General features: G+C 44.0%; 1 protein-coding gene across 3 annotated transcripts in view; it reads right to left on the reverse strand.

The window, feature by feature from the left end:
- Positions 1 to 16,668, reverse strand: part of slc30a6 (solute carrier family 30 member 6) — a 146,996-nt gene that overhangs the window by 56,235 nt on the left and 74,093 nt on the right. For all 3 annotated transcript variants that reach the window (XM_085980192.1, XM_085980190.1, XM_085980189.1), the window contains 2 exons: positions 5,972 to 6,014; positions 2,712 to 2,777 (listed from right to left, as the gene is read on the reverse strand). In XM_085980192.1, coding sequence (XP_085836318.1) covers positions 2,712 to 2,777; positions 5,972 to 6,014 — 109 coding nt within the window. The remainder of the gene's footprint in view (positions 1 to 2,711; positions 2,778 to 5,971; positions 6,015 to 16,668) is intronic.

Genomic DNA, 16,668 nt, shown 5'->3' on the forward strand with positions numbered 1-16,668 from the left:
CCTGGAGTTCTGTGGCCCTACCTGGCTCAGGTGTCACATTACAGAGTCTGCAGCCTCTTACCCTCTAGTTCTTTTCATTGCAAACTGCTGCCATGACATCAGCCATCTCCATTTCTCTGCTCCCCTCACTCACTCCAACCTACCTCCCTCTGAACTTGCAGCACTCCATTCTCTCAGATCCAACCCGACATGGTCATTAAACCTGCTGACAAGGGTGGTGCTGTTGTTGTTTGGCGAACCGACCTCTACCGTGCGGAAGCTGAACGCCAACTCTCCGACACCTCCTCCTACCTCCACCTGGACCATGACCCCACTACCGAACATCAAGCCACCGTTTCAAAGACGGTCATTGACCTCATCTCCTCTGGAGATCTTCCCCCCACGGCCGCCAACCTCATAGTTCCCCAACCCTGCACAGCCCGCTTCTACCTCCTTCCCAAGATCCACAAACAGGACTGCCCTGGTAGACCCATCGTTTCAGCCTGTTCTTGCCCCTTGGAACTTATCTCTTCCTATCTCGACTCTATTTTATCTCCCCTTGTCCAGTCTCTTCCCACCTACAACCGCCTCCTTTTCACTATGGACGTACAATCCCGCTACATCTCCATCCCCCACCAGGATGACCTGAGGGCGCTCCGCTTCTTGCTTGAACAGAGGCCCAACCAGTCCCCATCCAGCACCACCCTCCTCCGCCTGGCTGAATTTGTTCCCACATTGAATAACTTCTCCTTTGACTCCACTAATTTCCTCCAAATCAAAGACGTTGCTATGGGTACCCGCATGGGTCCTAGCTATGCCTGCCTTTTCGTGGGATATGTGGAACACTCTTTGTTCCAGTCCTACTCGGGTCCCCTCCCTCACCTCTTTTTCCGGTACATTGATAACTGTATCGGTGCCGTCTCCTGCTCTCGCCCTGAACTAGAAAATTTTCACTTTGCTTCCAATTTCCACCCTTCCCTCACCTTCACACGATCCATCTCCAACTCTTCCCTTCCCTTCCTCAACTTCTCCGTCTCCATCTCTGGGGATAGGTTATTGACAAACATTCACTACAAGCCCACCAACTCCCACAGCTACCTGGACTCCACTTCCTCCCACCCCGCCTCCTGTAGGAACTCTATTCCATTCTCCCAGTTTCTCCGTCTCCGCCGCATCTGCTCCGACGATGCCACCTTCCATACCAGTGCTTCCGACATGTCTTCCTTTTTCCTCAACCGAGGATTCCCCTCTACTGTGGTTGACACGGCCCTCGACCGTGTCCATTCTATCTCCCGCACTTCTGCTCTCACCCCGTCCCCTCTCTCCTGGAACTACGATAGAGTTCCCCTTGTCCTCACCTTTCACCCCACCAGCCGCCACGGCCATTTCCGCCACCTCCAGCGTGATCCCACCACCAAACGCATCTTCCCCCTCACCTCCCCTTTCAGCATTCCTTAGGGACCGCTCCCTCCGCGACACCCTAGTCCATTCCTCTACTACCACCCCCAGCATCCCTTCCCCTTCGCCCGGTACCTTCCCATGCAAGCACAGGAGATGCAACACATGCCCTTATACCTCCCCGCTTCCCACTGTCCAGGGCCCCAAACACCCCTTCCAGGTGAAACAGCGATTTACTTGTACTTCTTGCAATTTAGTACACTGCATTCGCTGCTCATGATTGGTCTCCTCAATGTAGAGGAGACCACATCGCAGATTGGGTGACCGCTTTGCGGAACACCTCCGTTCAGTCTGTAAGGGGGACCCCGAGCTCCCGGTGGCCTGTCACTTTAATTCTCCGCTCCATTCCCACTCAGACCTCACCGTCCTCGGCCTCTTGCATTGTTCCACGGAAGCTCAGCGTAAGCTCGAGGAACAGCACCTCATCTTTCGATTATGCACTCTACAGCTCTCTGGACTAAACATAGAGTTCAACAATTTCAGATCATAACCTCGGCCCCTATCACATATTTTCTTTTTTTTATCCACACTTTTTGTTTGGCCTTTTTTTCTTCCCTCCCACATGGCAGCTGTCCTTCATTCTGCCAGCGCAATTCACACTCCATCTAGAGCCATCCTTTGCTCCTTAACCTGTCCCATTACCACCTCCTCTTGCCTTGAATATCTCTTAATGTCTCTCAATGTCTCTTAATCTCTCCTGCTTTCTATCCTATCACTGACCTTCCCCTTTTGTTCTTTCATCCCCTCCCCCTTTTCCCAGCCCCTAAACTTGCTTTCCATTTCCTGCTTTTTTCCAGTTCTGACAAAGGTCTTCGACCTGAAACGTTAACTCTGTTTCTCTCTCCATGGATGCTGCCTGGCCTGCTGAGTTTTTCCAGCATTTTCTGCTGCTACAGGGTCGATTGACCGGTGAGTGCCTGTGCAAGTGCGCAATGCCAACTGAGTCAGTGTTGCCTCCACTCCCTTTGCAAAATAGAACATCCTGCTGGGGCACAGTGCTCTATCCACGGGCGGAGCAGAGCACTCGTGAGACCAGAGAACAGTTGTATGCAGGCTGGAGACCCAGTCAACACTAGGCTTTGAACATGCAACCTGCTGGCTGGAAAGCTGTTACTTTAGGAACAGGCATCCACGAAAACAAATGGGTTAAACATTTCTCCTTCATTAAAATGGAAAAAAGGCACCCCGTACTCATCAAAACTACTGTGCGTCAAAGGGGCTACATTGTACAAAATGTCAAAGTGTCGACTGAGTAATGCTCAACATACACTTACCCAAAAGAGTACCCTGGGCTAGGTTTCTTCAAAGTCACCCAGAAACTTATTAGGTAAGTCACCAAACTAGGAAATAAACAGATTAATGTCAAAAAGCCTGGACTGAAAATATAGTTGAATTAAGCAAAGCCAACCGTATTCTTCTGCTTCAGACCAGCTTCTGTAATCGGTAACATTTCACACAAAAATTATTTAATAGTGTGTACAGAGGTAACTCTGTATTTTACAATTCTAAACTCTGCCCAATAAATCAACCTAATTTTGTGGCATAATTATTCACCACTTATTACCAGGGAGTCCTGGGAAGGTGTTCTTATTTACTGGAATGGTGTCACTTGGTGCGGAATGTCATCATCTCAACAGTAGCGCTGTTAACACTCCCCTGAACATTAAGCTGTTCCTCATAAATTTATGTAGATAAATAATAACAGCAAGAAGAACAAACAACAGTTCTTCCCCTTTTCAATAAAGAGAGCGCGCACTGGTGAGCAGACAATCATTTTTAAAAGGTAAAGTGTGTATTAATTGCATCTTACAGATCTTCCAATCACATTTTCTGCTGCCAATTTAAAATCCAACATGATTTTGCTACAGCAAAGATATGTCACTTTCCATTCTGCTTCAAGTGATGTCATTCCAGGTAATGGTCAATTGAGCTACTCACTTTCACAAATGACAGCAGGTGCCAAATTGATAATCACTCCATAACTAAGACAGAAAGGGATGGTAACTAAGAGTCCCATCAAAAAATGTTCACGTCTTTCTCTTTCAAATACTGACTGAACGTTTATGCATTTCCACCATGTGTCTTTTTCAATCCTACTTTATCCAGTGAGGTAGGAATCGGTTAATATTCTCTGATCTAACTCAAAGCACTGAATGGTAACATCCTCTAAGGATCCCCCCTGCCAGAGCCCTGAACTTGAATCTTTCTCTAGTTTCTCTCCTATCTCCCCTAATGCTCTCTCCGATCTCATCTTGTCCATGCGACCCACTTCCGGCTCCCTCGACCCTATTCCCACTAAACTGCTGACCACCCAACTTCCCTTCCTGGCTCCTATGTTGGCTGATAGTGTTAACGGTTCCCTCTCCTCAGGTACTGTTCCCCTCTCCTTCATATATGCCTTTATCACCCCTCTCTTCAAAAAAAAAACCCTAAACCCTGTCATCCTTGCAAACTACCACCCTATCTCCAACCTCCCTTTCCTCTCCAAAGTCCTTGAAAGTGTTGTCGCCTCCCAAATCCGTGTCCATCTTTCCCAGAACGCCATGTTTGAATCCCTCCAATCAGGTTTCTGCCCCAGTACTGAAATGGTTCTTATCAGAGTCACAAATTACATCCTATGCGACTGTGACAAAGGCAAACTATCACCCCTTGTCCTTCGCAACCTGTCTGCCGCCTTTGACACGGTTGACCACCTCATCCTCCTCCAACCGTCGTCCAGCTGGGTGGGACTCCACTCGCCTGGTTCCATCCTTATCTATCTAATTGTAGCCAGGGAATCACCTGCAATGGCTTCTCTTCCCGCTCCCACACCGTTACCTCTGCCGTCCCCACAAGGATCTATTCTTGCCCCCCTCCCCCCCCCCATTTCTCCTCTAAATACTGCCCCTCGGTGACATCATCCAGAAACACAGTGTCGGTTTCCACATGTACGCTGACGACACCCAGCTCTACCTCACCATCACCTCTCTCGACCCCTCCACTGTCTCTAAATGATCAGACTGCTTGTCCGACATCCAATACTGGATGAGCAGAAATCTCCTCCAACTAAATATTGGGAAGACCGAAGCCATTATCTTCGGTCCCCTCCACAAACACCGTTTCCTAGCTACCGACTCCACCCTTCTCCCTAACAACTCTGAGGCTGAATCAGACTGTTCGCAATCTTGGCGTCATATTTGACCCCAAGATGAGCTGCCGACCACATATCCGTGCCATCACTAAGACCGCTATTTCCAACTCCGGAACAGTGCCCGACTCCGCCCTTGCCTCAGCTCACCTGCTGCAGAAACCCTCATCCATGCCTTTGCTGCCTCTAGACTTGACTATTCCAACGCATTCCTGGCTGGCCTCCCTTCATTCTGCCCTCTAAACTTGGTCATCCAAAACTTTGCTGCCCGTATCCTAACTGGCACCAAGTCCCGTTCACCCATCACCCCTGTGCTTGCTGACCTACATTGGCTCCCGGTTAAGCAACGCCTCGATTTAAAAAGTCTCATCCTTGTTTTCAAATCCCGACATGACCTCACCCCTCCCTATCTCTGTAATTTCCTCCAGCCCCACAACTCATATCTGCGCTCCTCCAATTCTGGCCTCTTGAGCAACCACGATTTTAATCGCTCCACCATTGGCAGCCATGCCGTCAGCTGCCAAGGCCTTAAACTCTGGCATTCCCTCCCTAAGCCTCTCCACCTCTCTTTCCTCCTTTATGTGCTCCTTAAAACCTACCTCTTTGACCAAGCTTTTGGTCATCTGCCCTAATATCTCATGTGGCTCGATGTCAAATTTTTATTATAACGCTTCTATGAAGTACCTTGGGCAGTTTTACTACGTTAAAGGTGCTATATAAATACAAGTTGTTGTTGTTGAATGTCCTTTGTAGTTTTCAAGTAAAGTTTTAAACAGAATTTTACCAAAAAAGCTGCAGGAATTCTCATGTTGAATTCTCAACAGAGACTCATTCAGAGATGTAGACCAAGCCATAGAAAGTTTTGTCACAGACAATATTCTCGGAAACAAAATACACGTTCTAAGCTATCTATCAGAACAAAAATAATCACTCCATTGTCCACAGAACAGACAAATTAATTGAGGAACAGTTGTGAAATTACAAAACTTGAAGCAGGCAACCAGAATCCACCACACAGGTTCCCAATCTCAGCCGTGCAAACAGAGGAAAATGGCGAGTGGAGGTCAGGCATTGCCCCAGGGAAAGCAGAAGTTCCCAAAGTCTGTTCTTGTGGACTTCCGAGCAGCTGTGGCAGGAACAGCAGAGGGCAGGAAGCAGGTCGCCTGCCCACCCTCGCTCAGTAAAAGACATAAACAGAGATGACTTGCAAGTAAGATTGTAAAATAAAAACTGATCACCTGATGGAAAGCAGTCACGTGGTGACAACTAATTCTGAATATATTTCACTACAGCTAGCTGCACGAATTGGCAAAATAAAAATCTCACTGATGCCAATTAATCTTTAGTCCCAATAGGCACAAGCGCATTAAAAATTCACAGAGGTTTCTAATATAAAAAAATAATTACCTGAAAAGATCAAAGATGGTAAGGTACGTGTAGGCAGTCAAAGCTGTAGAGAAAAGGAGTGGAAAAATGTCAAATTAACATCTTCATTTTGTGTCGAGTATACCTTCCCCCCCCCCCCCCCCCCCCCGTTCACAGGAAATACAAATGACATTTCTTTGCTAGTCTAATGTAAACATTTACCTAAAGGATTCCAACTTAAGATATTTACAACCAATTTTGTACTCAAAAACCATTCAAAATATGTTCATGTTTGCTTACTTACTGTGCCACATGAATGCAGACTTACCACTAGTAACATTAATTCTGCCTCAATTTGTTTTTTTTCTTCAGCAATTCTAAAATCATTCTACTGTACATACAAATGTAATGTAGCAAAGCAGATCAATACTGCAACATCTGGCTGCATACAATGTTTATCAATTTTCTAAAAGTCAGTATCTCCGCTATGGCAAAGAAAGGTATAATTAACAGACACTACTTTGCTACATTAAATCTTTCTCTTAAGCTTGTTGGCCACACAGACAGTAATGTGGCCCCAATTTATCTTAGGGGGATTCAGACAAAATACATCCCAGTGGATTGGGCAGAAAATGATCCTATTAGGAAGATGGATGGGTATTAATGCTAATGGGGCAGGAGTTCGTAAAGATTTTCATTTTAATCGATTTTATTTCAATAGAAATAATCTTAAAGCAGGTCCACTCTACTACAGTATGCAAGGTGAAATTCAAGCGTATAAAAATTAATACTAAGCTGGGAAACACTGGCAGCTGTAAAATCATCATCATTGGTTGAATATCCAGAACCCTGGTGTTGTGTTTCAGACTGTCCATGGTTGCTCTTTCATTGACTTGTTATGTACTGCAGCGATGTCATGGCTTGTAAGGTTGTGGATGCCATTCGCTAATTCAAGGATTAGCACTCCACCTTTTGAAGCCGTCAGCACTTACTGGAGGTGGCCAGGTTACTTAACCGCCGCCCAGCGCTCGCCACTGACCAGTCACAAGCACTGAAAGAGGACTCGCATTTACCAAGCAAGTCCTTCAATGGAAGAGGGACGGTATGAATTGAAACTGAAAGTCACAGGTGTGCTGGAAAGCATTTTAAAATAATTTGTGCATTCTAGTATGAACTTATTCACAGTACCTGGGGAATGGGTTGGGAAAGGAATTTTCCTTCCATTGCAAAATATTAAAAATAATAGATGTCCCTAAATACTTTTTTTTAAATTAATTTTTCAAAAATCATAAACAACTGTGCATAGACACGGCAAATAGTGAACAGAAAAACTCGTCCCACTCACAAAGCAAGTCTCCCGTCACCCATTACAGAATATTATTGATAGTGGTCATAAGAATATGGTGATAGAAAGGCACACAAAGATTTATGGTTTTAAAAAAACGATAATGTCTTTGCTACTATTCTGTACAACTGAAGAAAATAACAGCACCATGTTCTGGCCATCAAATTCTGACAATGCACAACTGTCCATCAATATGCTACATAACAAATTCAACCTTGCCACAGGACTGCCCTTCTTTCATAAGGTCAACCAAAATCATGCAAATCAAAAAGTACTTTAGGAATAGGTTTATCTTTTTCTGTAATACTTGACATGTTTGAAAATCCATGAGACAATCCATTTTGTCATCCTGATCCGACTAAAACCGCATCAGAATCCTTACTTCACAACAGCACATTTGAAAAGGCTTGTGCTTCACTAATTTAAATAACAATTCAATTCCTAAAATACATGTCATGGAGATTTAAAACCAAAGATAGCATTAAAAGAGAAATACAGTCCATTGATGACAAACGTCTTTAATGCAGAACAGCAATGCGGGTTGCTGGGGCAGTTCAGGGGTGAAAGATAACACAGGTTTAATTCTCATTCCATTATTTTTGATCTCGGGTGTGCAGCTGTAGAAAATCAATAGGAGGGTCTTTCACAGACTCCTATTGCAAACCCAATGCAGCCCTGACAAGGGGCTGGCAGCAAGCTGTCTGTAGGAACAGGAGTAGATCTTTCTGCCCCTTGAGCCTGTTCTGCCATTCAATTAGATCATGGCTGCTCTGTACCTCAATTCTACTCACCCGTATTTATTCCATATCCCTCAATATCCTAACAAAAATCTATTTACAAAATGAAAATACTGCAGATGCTGGAAATCTGAAATAAAAACAGAAAATGCTGGAGATACTCAGCAGGTCAGGCAGCATCTGTGAAGAGAGAAACAGAGTTAACGTTTCAGGTCAATGACCTTTCGTCAGAACTGGAAAAAAGCAGGAAATGGAACAGATTTTTAAGCAAGTGTAGGAGCTGGGAAAGGGGGGAGGGGATGAAAGAACAAAAGGGAAGGTCTGTGATAGGATAGAAGGCAGGAGAGGTTAAGAGACATTAAGAGATATTCAAGGCAAAAGGAGATGGTAATGGGACAGGTTAAGAAACAAAAGATGGCTCTAGATGAAGTGTAAATTGCACTGGCAGAATGAAAGACAGCTGCCATGTGGGAGAGAAAAAAACACAAACAAAAAAAAAGTGTGGAAAAAAAATGATAGGGGCCGAGGTTATGATCTGAAATTGTTGAACTCTATGTCGAGTCTGGAAGGCTGTAAAGTGCCTAATCGAAAGATGAGGTGCTGTTCCTCGAGCTTACGTTGAGCTTCAGTCGAACAATGCAAGAGGCCGAGGATGGCGAGATCAGAGTGGGAGTGGAGTGGAGAATTAAAGTGACAGGCGACCAGAAGCTCGGGGTCCCCGTTACGGACTGAACGGAGGCGTTCCACAAAGCGGTCACCCAATCTGCATTTGGTCTCCCCATGTAGAGGAGACCGCATCGTGAACAGCGAATACAGTATACTAAATTGCAAGAAGTACAAGTAAATCGCTGTTTCACCTGAAAGGGGTGTTTGGGGCCCTGGACAGTGGGAAGGGGTGGGGGGGAGGTAGAAGGGCATGTGTTGCATCTCCTACGCTTGCACGGGAAGGTGCCGGGCAAAGGGGAAGGGGTGTTGGGGGTGATAGAGGAGTGGACCAGGGTGTCGCGGAGGGAGCGGTCCCTTCGGAATGCTGAAAGGGGAGGTGAGGGGAAGATGTGTTTGTGGTGGGATCACGCTGGAGGTGGTGGAAATGGCGGAGGATGATCTGTTGAATGTGGAGGCTGGTGGGGTGAAAGGTGAACCCTATCGTGGTTCTGGGAGGGAGGGGCAGGGGTGAGGGCAGAAGTGCGGGAGATAGAACGGACACGGTCAAGGGCCATGTCAACCACAGTAGAGGGGAATCCTCAGTTGAGGAAAAAGGAAGATATGTCGGAAGCACTGGTATGGAAGGTGGCATCATCAGAGCAGGTGCGGCGGAGACGGAGAAACTGGGAGAATGGAAGCGGGGTGGGAGGAAGTGTAGTCCAGGTAGCTGTGGGCTTGTAGTGAATGTTTGTCAATAACCTATCCCCAGAGATGGAGACGGAGAAGTCGAGGAAGGGAAGGGAAGAGTCGGAGATGGACCATGTGAAGGTGAGGGAAGGGTGGAAATTGGAAGCAAAGTGAATGAAATTTTCTAGTTCAGGGCGAGAGCAGGAAATGGCACCGATACAGTCATCAAAGTACCGGAAAAAGAGGTGAGGGAGGTGACCCGAGTAGGACTGGAACAAAGAACGTTCCACACATTCCACAAAAAGGCAGGCATAGCTAGGACCCATGCGGGTTCCCATAGCAACACCTTTGATTTGGAGGAAGTGAGTGGAGTCAAAGGAGAAGTTGTTCAAAAATCTATATCTCAGTCTTGAAGATTTCAATTGACCCAGCATCCAAAGCTTTTTGAAAGAACAAATTCCATGTTTTCATTACCTTTTGCGTGAGAGAGTGCTTCCTTATATCACTCCTAAATGGCTTTAACTTTAATTTTAAGGTTATGCCCTCTTGTTCTAGATTCCCCCACTAGAGGAAATAGTTTCTCTGTATCTACCCTATCGAATCCCTTAACCATTTTAAACACCCCCAATTAGAACACCCCTCAAATTTTCTGTACTCAAGCCAACTTTATACAACCTGTCCTCATAACTCTTTAAGCCCTGGCCAAGGTTCTTTACAACTGAAGCATCACTTCCTCACTTTTGTATTCCAACTCCTTTGCAATAAAGGCCAATATTTCATTTGCCTTTTTGATTACTGCCACGCTGTTGGCTGCAGGAATGTGGCTCTGGAAACCTGGGATGGTGGGGGAAAGAAAAAGAGAGGGCAAGAGGGAAGTTTAAGGAAAAACAAATTTGCAACAATATTTCCCCCTGGACTGTCATAGAATCCTACAGCACAGAAGGAGGCCATTCAGCCCATCAAGTTCACGCCAACTCTTTCGAAGAGCAATCCAGTTAGTCCCACTGCCCCCCCGCTCTTTCCTCAAAGCCCTGCAATTTTTTCTCCTTCATGTATTTATCCAATTCCCCTTTGAAGGCTATTATTGAATCTGTATCAACCACCCTATCAGGCAGTGCATTCCAAATCCTAACTACTCGTAAGTTTTCTTCATGTCGCCTCTGGTTCTTTTGCCAATCACCTTAAATCTCTGCCCTCTGGTTATTGACCCTTCAGCCATTGGAAACAGTTTCTCTATTTACTTAATCTAAACCTGGGGGTACAGTAGCATAGTGGTTATGTTACTGGACTAGTAATCTAGAGGCCTGCACTAATGATCCACGGCAGCTGGGGAATTTAAATTCAGTCAACATGACCATGAAACTACCGGATTGTTGTAAAAACCCATCTGGTTCACTAATGCCCTTTAGGGAAGGAAATGCCGTCCTTACCTGGTCTGACCTATGTATGACTTCAGACCCACAGCAATGTGGTTGGTTCTTAACTGCCCTCTGAAATGGCCTAGCAAGCCGCTCAGTTGTACCAAACCGCTACAAAAAAACAATAATCATGGACGGCTCAGCATCACCTTCTCAAGGGCAATTAGGGATGGGCAATAAATGCTGGCCTTGCCAATGACGCCTACATCCCAAGAACGAATCAAATCAAATCTCCTCTTAGCCTTCTCTGTCATTTGAAAATTGCACGTATAGGCACCAAGTTCACACCTCATATTTAAATTGCAGTCAATGGTAGGGGTGTGCAAAAGGTAGCTGTCAGTTTTCCACCCCGACTGGAAGTGAAAACTACGCCCCATTTCAACCCCTCCCCAAAAAGGAAAAAAAATCCTATTAATAGAAATATACACACTGCACGTTCAATAGCATTTGATATACTATTTTGCCAATATGGTCTTGCAATCCAAAACATTACTGTATAATTATCAAATCTATAAAAATTAAAATAAAAAGTATTAGGGGCAAATTTCTGTTATTTGCTCGATAGAAAAAAATTATAGTTGGGTGTATAAATTATAAGTTTGTTAAAATGAAGAGCAAAATCTTGCCCATAATTTTCCAGTAGGTGGGTTGGGGAAGAGAGACAGAAAGAGAACACAATCCTAGGTTAGATTTTTTGCTGTTTGAGAGCATAAAGTGTTGACAGTTTATTTTCATACATCTCACAGGCCATGGAGTTAGCTATTTTCAGCTTCTGCAGCAGGTAGCACTGCAATTTCCAAATTAATGACCACATCCTTACAGTATTAGTAACCACAATAGTGATCCTGATGGCTGTGCTCCAAGTTAGAGGAATTAAATTATGCCGAGGACAACAAAGTCAAGACTACTGGCAGGAAGACAGATAGTTGCAGTAAGAGGATCCCTGCTGTATGCAGCTAATCCTTCAGTCAGTACAACAAATATACGCACAGTAACAGAGATCCTGAAATATACAGCACATCTTTTAAGCAAATATTTGAACATGCTGACAGCCATATGGAAATGTGCAACGATGTTTTAGTAATATAAATACCACACCTAACACAGATAAATACCATCTCTCTACACAGATGCGGTCAGACCTGCTGTGATTTCCAGCAAAAAAAAAGTTTTTTGTCTGTTTTTTGTTTTTCATACAGACCCCAGCATCTGCAACATTTGACCTTGTGACCCCACCTCATTGTTATTTGATGTAATGTTTTCCTGACTGACCTGTTTGGACACCATTCACACCTTTGATTGCTGTGATTATCTCTCTGCCGAGGTGTGATAAAGGGCAGTTAGAAAGATTACCTGTAATCATCTGGCAGTATTCTCTGACTATATATGCTGTGTCTATATGCATCTCTCCACTTCACCTGACGAAGGAGCAGCGCTCCGAAAGCTTGTGATTTCAAATAAAGCTGTTGGACTATAACCTGGTGTTGTGTGACTTCTTACATTTGTCCACCCCAGTCCAACACCGGCATCTCCACATCATGGCTAACACACTGCAAGCGGTGAAACAGAACAGGTATACGTTTTATTGTAGATTAACACGATTCACTCAACTAGTTACGGCTTGTGTGAATTGAAAATAAACGCTACATTTATAAAGCTAACTCAACATGCTTAGGCGACAATACAGAATAACCACTTTGGTTTGTGCCTTTTCCTTTTTTTCTCTCCCACATGGCAGCTGTCTCTCACTCTGCCAGCGCATTTCACACTTCATCTCGAGCCATCCTTTGTCTCTTTACCTGTCCTATTACCATCTCGTCTCGTCTGGAATATCTCTTAATGTCTCTTCACCTCCCAGGCCTTCCCCTTTTGTTCTTTCATCACCTCCCCCATTTCCCAGCCCCCAAACTGGCCTTTTAATCTGTTTCATTTCCTGCCTTTTTTTTCCCCTTCAGTTCTGAAGAAGGGTTTCGACCTGAAACGTTAACTCTGTTTCTCTCTCCACGGATGTTGCCTGGCTTGCTGAGTTTTTCCAGTGTTTTCTGTTGTTATACTGTAAAATGTACGTTGGATTATGCAATGGTTGGAAGTGAATGCCGTATGCTGCAAGGAGTCAGGTGGCATCGTAAGTTATGGTAGAAAAGAGAGAGTGGTTTTGAAAGGAGTATCCAAACGTCTCTCTTCGAAGGTGACATTGAAGTGTACCAGCGGTCTGGGGCCACATATAAAAACCATAAATCCATGTTTCCATTAATTTGCATATAAGATGCTGATACCAACATATCCAGGTGCTCTAATTTTGGATTTATTCACCAAGGAGGCAACAACACTAAAAATAGTTCTTTCCAAACTTCCAAGCATACTGTGAATTCTGCGAACACAGTGGCCTGAGAATTCTGTACTTTATATCTGCATTGGTTGACTTACTAGCACAGCTATTTTGGTTCCTGCATATCAATATAAACAAAATATATTTTTCTTTGGGTGGCTGACATCTTATAGGGATCCATGTAAACGGTATCAATATTTTCCGGATACAGATATCTCACATGTATACATCATTGTCTCAATAAAATGAAAAAAATCCATACAAGGCTAAATGAGAGTTAAAGCAGGGCTGAAATGGCAGATTTAAAACTGCAACATGCTATTATGACAGAATAGAGTTATATGAATCACAGGAGGGTACAGTAAATGATTAATGTGCTCATTACTGGATTTGAGCAACATTTACTACAATTTCTAAATTTAATTTTTTCAAGAAGATCTTGCATTTATATAGCACCTTTCACGACCTCAGGCCGTCCTTTTAGAGAGCCTCACATAATGAAGGAAATGCACCTCACTCCAAGACACTTTTTTCGTAACTTGCAAAATGGAATATACATCAGAACCGTATTAATACTAAAAATTAAAGGAGATGAACTCAGGAAGTCTCCTGAGTTACCAATGTCTTGCAATCATCCCTTGTAACAGGTTTTAAAAATGCTGGCAAGAGACAGTCTAGGAAGAGACATTTTATATAACACTCCTGATTTTGCAACGTCCTTTCGTCCACTCCAGTATCACAAATAAGGACAGTGAACGGTAGGCAGCACTCCTTGTTAATAGTCATCAGAGCTGAACTCTCATCAACTGGCCCCCTACCCTCAAAATGTTATCTTGTTTGAACCAGCCAGTAGTTTGCTCTTCACGAAAATTACATCTCGAAATCCAATGGGTGGAAGGGAGGGTGGGGATTAAAGACCAATGTAATCGAGAGATATCTCCCCTGTCATAGGTACCTTGGTGTTGAAAAACATTGGATTTACTTTTGAGTCTATGATCTTGTATCTAGGAGCTCTGAAAAAACAACTATTTACACTACTGACACTTTACAGAACTAGCACACTACTGACACTTTACAGGACTAGCATGTAGTTGAAAACAAAGGCACTGGGTTCACTCATAATTCCTTCTTGTGACCAGTATGCTCCCCCATGCGGGGCTTGTGTGGGTGAAAACGGAAGTAAAGTTTTTTTTATTTTTTTTTAAAGAGGGTGTGATGGGATCCCTGCATGCACATACAATGATCATGACTACAGCTATTAAAAACAATCTTTATGTTTCAGTTTTGTTAGCCCATGCCTCACCAGCAGCCTAGTCAGAGAAAAAGCATGGGAAGTAACAAATGTAGGAGTCAGTGTCTAGGTTTTTCCTCCTCCAGTATGCAGGGTTCTGCAGTGAACCAGTTTAGTGGCTGTAGGAGTGAGATAGGACCCTCGAATAAGCCGGACTGCAAACGTACTGGCCAAATTTGGACAATTTTGCTTTCACCAGATTTAACAAGCCAGTGCGTGAATTCACCACCCTTTCAAAATACCGAGCGCAGCGCCACTTAAGGTCAACGACTGTAGACAAGGCTAGGACCAGCGGACCTGATGCAAAAATATTCATGTGAAAACAACTAGCCATTCAGCAGAAGATCTGTTAAGATTCCACCCGTTTCTGGCTCCATTAAAGCACTTTGGTGGCCACAGCATAGCACATTGCCGTCTGAGAGCAGCATCATACCAGCAGGATAAGGTCAGCTGTGTATGTTTACAAAAGTGGCCAATCAAGATAAAAGAAACAAGAACAATAAAGGTAAATTAATCCATCTTTCTGGTTTAATTTTTAATGCGGACTGCAGAACACAAGACAAACATTCATATACTCCACTCTCTCATTTTATTTGTGCCATTTTATTTCCTGCCCTGGGGACAGATACATTTCTTACATAACTGTAGGCCTGCTCCCAAGGGGCCAGCAATGTTAAAGGCTCTGCCCTTTCCCATCCATCTATGCTACATTTAGCCTGTTCCCCTGGCAGGGCTGCAACTGAGCCAATAGAATGGTGTAGAAACGTTCGATTTCCAATATCGAAATCTTAGCTAGTTTTCAGACTCGGAGAAGAGATTTGCAAACTACAGCATTCTGCTGTCATTGCTTCATGAAACACATATCGACCACTCAGTGTCGGATGTCGTAAAATGCTCTGCATTAAAAGAGAATTCTTCAATAAGTAAACTAAAAGCTTTATTGACTGAAAACAAGAATCCACTTGGTATACTCTGAAAAGAAATTTAAGACTTTAAAAGGAAGCTTTGCGTCAATGCGTCCCTGCAAAGCTACCATTAGTGGCTGTGGATTCAGGCTGATAAAGGCAGCCGTCTCCTACCAGCCACTGAGACAATCTTCCCACTTTAGCAAACTCCAGACATCCAGATGGATTGAGCTGTCATAACATTACAGCAGATACTGTCAGCTGGGCTGTACAGATTTCATATCTCATCTGAGATTTCCACTTTGCTGCTTCACAGCACAGTCTGCAAGTTAAGTCTGTTTACTGTGTTCTGCCAGACTGGGTTTGAAGGTTAATGCAGAATATTTAGTACAACTGTACAGAAAAATTTAAAAATGTATTAGTTGATCTCCCAAGGTAGTGCTCACATACAAAGTTTATTTTAATTAAATATGTCTCTTGCTGTAATGATCGCTTTGCTTGAGTCTCACTCCCCAACTGTTTGCCTCTCAGTCTTTCTTTATTGTACACACTCTGTATGGCTCACACACACTTTCTATTGTTATTGTCTCTGAATCTTTGTAACCATTTCTTCCTCTTTTTGTAACTCTCTCTTTCCCATTGTCTTTAGGTCTCACAATCCACATACGTAGCTCATATGTGTTGCATTATTAATTTATTTTGTAACTTCTGCATTTTAAAAGGTCATGGGTTTACGGTACAATGGTAGCTAACATGGTGGAAACCATTTTGGGGGTTGGGGGGGGGGGGGGGGGGGAAAGAGAGAGAGAAACTGTGTGCCAGCAGTTGTTGAAATGTTCACAGGCAAGAGAGAACCTGGATCCAGGGTCATGCTAAGAGGAAGCAAAGCCAGGTAGGGGAGCCAGCAGGATTGGGCCCATCAGCATGGTATCAGTATTGGAGACCAACTGTCAGATCAACTGAAACAGGACAGGGCTGGGGAGTGCAAAAATGGAGGCGGGGAAGAGAGTATCGAACTAAGGAGAGCAGCAGAACTACAGCACTCAAGGCAAGCCTTGGTGTGAGCAATCAATATGTAGCATTTTCTGCATCTCGATCACTCACACACACACAAAATGGCATTGTTTAAAATCAGCCCAAGGGGGACCAAATCTCAGCATAGGCAAGAAGGGCAGAATAGCCTTCTCCAGTGCTAAAGATTTCTATATTTCATGTAATAGATCAACATGCACAATGTAAACAGATGGGTGTGTGTGGTACAGTAAGTTAAGAACACAATCTTTTCATAGTTGGGACACCAGCTTGAATCCAGCAAAGGCTGATGGAACAAAAGCCCCCCCCCCCGCTCTTAGCATTTAAAGAAATATTTCATAATTCTCAAA

Source organism: Somniosus microcephalus, chromosome 3 (genome assembly GCF_052327205.1).
Source record: "Somniosus microcephalus isolate GS21.2 chromosome 3, FLI_Smic_1.0, whole genome shotgun sequence".
Classification (NCBI taxonomy): Eukaryota; Metazoa; Chordata; class Chondrichthyes; order Squaliformes; family Somniosidae; genus Somniosus; species Somniosus microcephalus.